This window comes from Borostomias antarcticus (assembly GCF_949987555.1).
Source record: "Borostomias antarcticus genome assembly, chromosome: 3".
Taxonomy (NCBI): Eukaryota; Metazoa; Chordata; class Actinopteri; order Stomiiformes; family Stomiidae; genus Borostomias; species Borostomias antarcticus.
Genome location: NC_140236.1, coordinates 18962926 through 18970425, shown reverse-complemented (window position 1 = coordinate 18970425; position 7500 = coordinate 18962926). Strand labels below are relative to the sequence as shown.

Genomic DNA, 7500 nt, shown 5'->3' with positions numbered 1-7500 from the left:
CTTCACCTACCTCAGATACTGCAGCTCTGCTGATCTGATCTTTAACCACTAGGTGGCAGTGTCTGGTCTACATCTACATCCCAACACCTCTGCTGATCTGACACTCCAACTGGAACTCAAACTAGCACCTCATACTACACACAGCCAGCTAAACCATGACCTCATACTACACACAGCTAGCTAAACCATGACCTCACACTACACACAGCCAGCTAAACCATGACGTCATACTACACACAGCCAGCTAAACCATGACCTCATACTACACACAGCTAGCTAAACCATAGCCTCACACCACACACAGCTAGCTAACCCATGACCTCATACTACACACATCTAGCTAAACCATGACCTCATACTACACACAGCTAGCTAAACCATGACATCATACTACACACAGCTAGCTAAACCATGACCTCATACTACACACAGCTAGCTAAACCATAGCCTCACACTACACACAGCTAGCTAAACCATAGCCTCACACTACACACAGCTAGCTAACCCATGACCTCATACTACACACAGCTAGCTAAACCATGACCTCATACTACACACAGCTAGCTAACCCATGACCTCATACTACACACAGCTAGCTAAACCATGACCTCATACTGTACTACACAGCTAGCTAAACCATGACCTCATACTACACACAGCCAGCTAAACCATGACTTCATACTACACACAGCTAGCTAAACCATGACCTCATACTGTACTACACACAGCTAGCTAAACCATAGCCTCACACTACACACAGCCTAAACCAGAGCTGGAGATTTCAGCCCAGACAGACAGACTTCTACGTCTACTTTAACATCAGGAGAAATAACTCAGTACAATTGTGATGTAGTACAGTATTTTGCTGTTGAGAGTTGAGAGAGCAGGAAGAGTGATCTGATTCTGTGATTGGATGAGCTGTGATTGGCTATTACCGAGTCGACAAGGAGGAAGGCGGTGAGGTGTCGATGCGAGACGTTATGGCGTTGGAACCTGATGGCAACCTCGTAGCGATTACTGGGCTCGAAACAGAACGGACGAGGCATCTGCACGTTCCTGTCACACACACACACACACACACACACACACACACACACACACACACACACACACACAATAGGAGCATTCAGACCATGTGCTCATAACAGGTATTTACAGGTAGTGTGCTGTATGTAGCGGTAGGGTTGTATTGTTCTGTTCAGATCAGCGAGTCATGATGTGGCTCACAGCCAGAGTACGTAACAGGGCAGACAGAGCTGATGAGTGCATACAACTGAGGAGAAGGGAAAAAGAAAGCATGAAATAGAACAACAACCGATGTCTGAGCTGTGTGTGTGTGTGTGTGTGTGTGTGTGTGTGTGTGTGTGTGTGCGTGTGTGTGTGTGCATGCGTGTGTGGGTGGGTCTGGCCATCTGGCTGGGGCAGACAGGTTAGCTCAACCGTGATGTCACAGAGAGTAAATAAAGGTGTGTGTGGGAGCACATGTGGGAAGTGTGGTGTGTCTCATCTAAAACAACCATATGCTTCTCTTTGGTGCAATCCTGCTAAATGTATTGGGAAAAAACCTGTGTATTGGAAGGAATGGCTTATAAGAGGGATATGTAAGATAGGGTATCTATACTCAGACAGAGTATTTATTTCTTTTTCTGATCTGGTATATAGATATAACTTGGAAAGGAAAGGTAATTTTTGGACAGTAGGACCCCACTTATCCGAACCCAACGGGACCGAAGGTCGTTCGTATCTCTGAAATGTCCGGATGACTGAAACTTATGTTAAAATGCACCAAATTCAATAAGTAGTATACTTGTTTCATATAGACTCATAGTAGACCGATAAATACCCTTAATTACTTGTGAAAATGCATCAAAATTGCAATCAAATAGCCAACTAAACTCATACAGCCTAGCCTATAATAGGCCTACAGTAGCCTAGAATAAAATAAACTAATTTCCACTTGAGAGCGTGCTTTGATCAAATACAGTACTTTATTCTTAAATTAGGCCTTTGCTGCATCGATAGGCTACTGTATTCGCAGAACAAAATGGTATAGCCTAAAAACAACCCAACATTAGAACAATTAGAGCTGATGATAATAAATAAATAAATACATGAAATGACAGACAAGTTGTCGTGTCTTAGGCTATTGCAGCCTAAACAACCGATGTAGGCTAATGTGGCCTAGGCTGTAGGCTATTATTTAACAAATACAGTAGGCCTAGTAGGCTAATCTACATGCTTACAACACATCTGTGTTCCTGAAGTCCATTAACTGGGAACGAAAAATGACTCGATACTCCTCTGCTTCAGGTTGCTGACGTGCTTTCTGGCTACCAAGGAATGCAGCTCTCGCGCAGCAGACTCGTTTGCGTTTTGCGCTCGACATTAAAGTAACAAAGAAATTAAACGTGACAGTAGACTACAGCCTACAGGCAACATGTAGGTCTACATACAGTTCTGTTTTTATTCACAGTAGGATACAGTACGTGTTTATTATGACAGATTTAAATGCAAGTAGGCCTACAGTACTGTAATGAAAATCCCACCAGTAACCAGATAGCAGGCTCAAAAAAATGAAAAGTTTTTTAAGCCTGTGCAGTAGACGGGGAGGTTTGGATCTCTGAAGTTCGGATGAGTGGGGTCCTACTGTACTTACAGATTAGAGATTGCATCAATAAGGGTCAATTTAGTCAGGACAGGAATTCAGTGTGGGACTTTTTGGAGTTGCCTAGCATAGCGCATAGAGCAGCAGTGTTTTACTCAAGCTTTAAAGGGCAATGCTCGTTTTTGACAACCTGGACCTTATTTACGACATATTATAAGAAGTTTGACTCACCGAGATCACTTTTGTGTAGTTCGGAGGCCTGTAGAAGAAATTTAAAATCCACCGCGAGCCAGTATATCCATGTAATGACGGTGATCGGGGCACCGAGAATGCAGTTTCTCAAAATCTATTTTCGGACGCTAAACGGTTGTTTTCATCAATCAGATTGGATGAATCGACAGTTGAGATTCCTCAACGCGAGGCATTGTTGTCGTTTTCAAATACGGGGTCTTTAGCCTCTGTAATATGATCTTTACACGCCTTTCCCCACTTGCTCCAGCACGCATGCGCACAGGCCAGCGCGCAGACTGGCTATTCTCCGGCTCACATTCTCTGCGCTACGATCGGATTGTTGCTGACGAATGACGACGACAATATTCTCGGCACCAACAACGATCGTAGCGCAGAGAATGTGAGCCGGAGAATAGCCAGTCTGCGCGCTGGCCTGTGCGCATGCGTGCTGGAGCAAGTGGGGGAAAGGCGTGTAAAGATCATATTACAGAGGCTAAAGACCCCGTATTTGAAAACGACAACAATGCCTCGCGTTGAGGAATCTCAACTGTCGATTCATCCAATCTGATTGATGAAAACAACCGTTTAGCGGCCGAAAATAGATTTTGAGAAACTGCATTCTCGTTGCCCCGATCACCGCCATTACATGGATATACTGGCTCGCGCTGGATTTTAAATTTCTTCTACAGGCCTCCGAACTACACAAAAGTGATCTCGGTGAGTCAAACTTCTTATAATATGTCGTAAATAAGGTCCAGGTTGTCAAAAACGAGCATTGCCCTTTAATGGGCTAGAAAAAGATATGCATAAAAACTTGAAGATCATTTGGCAGAAGGATATAGGGTTTGAGTGGAGTGATGAGGAATGGTTAAGGGTATTATCAAATACTGGGAAGTATATAAGGGAGGCCAGGGGGAAATGTACTCAATATAAATTGATACATAGATTTTATTTTACTCCTTCCAGACTACACAGGATGGGAATATTGGACAACAATTTATGTTGGAAATGTAAGTCAGAAAAAGGAACCTTTCTACATGCGTTTTGGGAATGTAAACTTGTGCACCCATTCTGGGAGGAAGTGTTAGAATATATAGGGAAGTGGTTGGGCTCGACAGTACCTGTATCGCCCAGATTATGTCTATTAGAGGATCGGTCAGAATTACCCAACGTTTCAAAGTATGACTTTACAGTGATAAAGGTAGGGGTTGTAAGCTGGTCGAATGATCCTTAGACTGTGGAAAAGTACATCATCTCCTGTTATAAACAAATAGATAGAATCCATGTTAGAAATAGTATCTTATGAGCGGATGCTGGCTAGATTAAATGGTGGGAATGAGAACTTTCTGAGGTCATGGGACCGTTTCTTTGTTTACAGCATTTCTGGAGCGCAGTGATGTTTGATCAGAATGCTGGGATTGTATTAGCAATGTTTTATTATTTATTTATTATTGTTTTTCTTTCCTATTAGCCTATTGGCTTGCCTGTCCTAAGCATGTACTTTTCATAGACCTATGGATGTCTTGTAATTGAAAATAATAATACTGTCTGTTCGAATATGTTTGAATAAAAAACTTGAATGACAAAAAAAAAAGAAAGCAGACCTGTGCCAAACGACCTGAGAGGTCTGGATGGTTCATAGCATATGAGCAGATCAGAAATATATTTTGGCCATAGACCATTCAGTGCTTTGTAAACCAACAGCAGTATTTAAAAGTCAATTCTTTGACAGACAGGAAGCCAATGTAAGGATCTCAGAACTGGTGTGATGTGATCCACTTTCTTAGTCTTAGTGACGACTCGAGCAGCAGCGTTCTGAATCAGCTGCAGCTGTCTGATCGATTTTTTAGAGAGACCTGTATACACGCCGTTACAGTAGTCGAGTCTACTGAAGATAAATGCATGAATAAGTTTTTCCAAATCCTTCTGGGACATAAATCCTTTGATCCTTGATATATTATTCAGGTGATAGTAGGCTGACTTTGTAATTGACTTAATGTGGCTGCTGAAATTCAGATCTGAGTCCATGACTACACCAAGATTTCTGTCTTTGTTTGTGCTTTTTAGCATTACTGATTGAAGTTGAGCACTGACTTTTAATTGTTCTTCTTTGGCTCCAAAAAAAATTACTTCAGTTTTATTTTTGTTTAGTTGGAGAAAGTTCTGGCACATCCAATCATTGATTTGTTGAATGCACTTACTCAGCGCTTGTATGGGATTATAGTCTCCTGGTGATATGGTGATTTGTGTGTCATCTGCATAGCTATGGTAACATATTTTGTTTTCCATAATTTGAGTTAGTGGGAGCATGTAAATGTTGAACAGAATAGGCTCCAAGATGGAGCCTTGGGGAACTCCACAGGTCATTTTTGTAATTGCCTATAGACACAAAATAGTCCCTGTCCTTTAAGTAGGATTCAAACCAATCTAACACTGTACCAGAAATTCCCAGCCAATTTTCAGCCTAGTAGTATGTTGTGGTCTACCGTGTCGAACGCAGTGCTGAGATCCAGTAATACTAAGACTGAGATTTTGCCATTATCTGTGTTTAAATGGATGCCATTAAATACTTTAATTAGAGCAGTCTCAGTGCTGTGGTCGAAATCCTGACTGGAAGACATCAAAGCCAGGAAGTTATTAATTTGTTGGAAAACAACCTGTTCAATTATTTTGCTTAGAAATTGGAGGTTTGATATGGGCCTATAATTGTTCATTTGTGAGGTGTCTAGATTATTCTTTTTTAAGAGTGGCTTGATGACTGCAGTTTTCAGGGTTTGGGGGAACACACCTGAAAGAAGAGATGTTTTTACAATTTGTAATAAATCAGAGGCCATGAAGTTGGATACAGTTTTGAAGAAGTCTGTAGGTAGAACATCAAGGCAACAGATGGAGGATTTCAGATATTGTATAGTTTCCCCCAGGGTTTTATGGTTGATCGGATGAAATTGTGTCATGGTATTGATTTTAAGTGGACACTGCGACGACACATGTCCTGTACCGGGAATGGAGGCACTAACTGCTTGTCTAATTTTCTGAATTTTGTCAGTGAAGAATGAGGCAAATTCAGGATCAACGGCAGGAACACTAATTCTGACCACTACCTGCAGGCTGCCACAATGACAGACTCAGAAACAGGAACAAAACTAAATAGTCTTTAATTGTTCCAGAACAGAAATGTTAATTTGAAATCTTTAAAACCGGTTAATAACGTTATTTTTTCGTTCTTTGTAGTAGGCCTATATATAACTTCAAATAATTTGTAAAAAGAAGAAAAGAAAAAAAAGATGAGCCTTTTATGGCCGAATAGGCTAATTTAAATGTATTAAATTTGTAGCCTACATCTTGTCCTGTTTTTGTAATGTAGCCTAGGCCCTTAAATCTGTTATTTCACAGTCGGGATCTTAAATGCTTGCTTAGCGAAATTAAGAGATTTAGATATTACAACAACACACCCTAGCCTAGTTCAGACGTTTATGGTATGGTTAGAGATTATTAGCGTGCGGATACAGTCGTAGCCTATACCATATAGGCCTAGTGCCGTCTGAATAGGCCACGAGTAGGCCTAACGAAGCGCTCCGTTGAATGGCTATAACTTCCAGTCAGGTAAGGGCTTTCTATTGGCCTAGTGATCAAGAGATAGGCCTATTAAATGTTTTGCACTAAATTATATTTGCTGTCGTATAGGCATACAAGCAGCCGCAGTCTGGTGGATGTCTCTGAAATGTGTATCGCCACAAGAGAATATTTTAGTTTGCTATCTCAACTCAACTTTTATTGATAGAGCACATTTTAAAATGACTATGGTCGAGCCAAAGTGATGTACAGGTAGGTGGCAAGACATAAGTTAATACATAATAAATAAATAACATAAAACATTATAAAACGAAATAAAAAAACAAACAATAGGCCTACAGGCGCAGAATAAAATTGCTTGCAGCAACAGTACAAGAAAATATTTTAAAAGAGGATGATGATGACTTATAGTATGATAGACCTGCTCATAGTTTACGGTGTGGATTAAGGGCATACGGGAATAGGACTAATGTTGAGTATTTCTTGTAAGATAATCAACAAGGCTACACTACAGCACACATCAAGGCTAATATTGTTGGCAATAAGGCCACCACAACCCTAGACTTGTTGATTATACCTTACAAGAAATATTGTAGGCCTATAGAGTCTTAATAGGCTAACACCCCCGGAACGGTGAACGGAACGTTATTTTTCGTTATGAGATTAAATCAATTTTCCCACCATTGCAAACACAGCTAGATTTGAACAATACAGAGACTATGAGACATGAATTTCATAATGTTACACAAACCAGATAGATGTAGCCTAATGTTTATAATTCTGTTTTTTTAAAGGCTATCAATTTCTATGCAGCAAGTGCACAAGTAGACCAAATGCATCAGTTCGGGAGGTTAATTAAAGAACCAGTCATCAAGATAATCTGATCTGATTGTATAGCTTAAAACACTATTTATGCTTTTTTATTTTATCAATAAGTGCCCACAATTTTCAGCTTGCGCTAACGTGGGCTCGCATTGCTTATGTCCCCACCAAAACTCAAATCAAAACTACGCCCTTGGCTATAGGTCTACTGAGGAATTCTGAACCTGCCATTTGTCTACTGAAGACTTCTGAAATCCTATGAATCTACT

General features: G+C 40.7%; 1 protein-coding gene across 2 annotated transcripts in view; it reads right to left on the bottom strand.

The window, feature by feature from the left end:
* The window catches only part of lamb2l (laminin, beta 2-like), a 154871-nt gene that overhangs the window by 32147 nt on the left and 115224 nt on the right, over positions 1-7500 (bottom strand). For both annotated transcript variants that reach the window (XM_084461799.1, XM_084461800.1), the window contains exon 18: positions 936-1056. In XM_084461799.1, coding sequence (XP_084317925.1) covers positions 936-1056 — 121 coding nt within the window. The remainder of the gene's footprint in view (positions 1-935; positions 1057-7500) is intronic.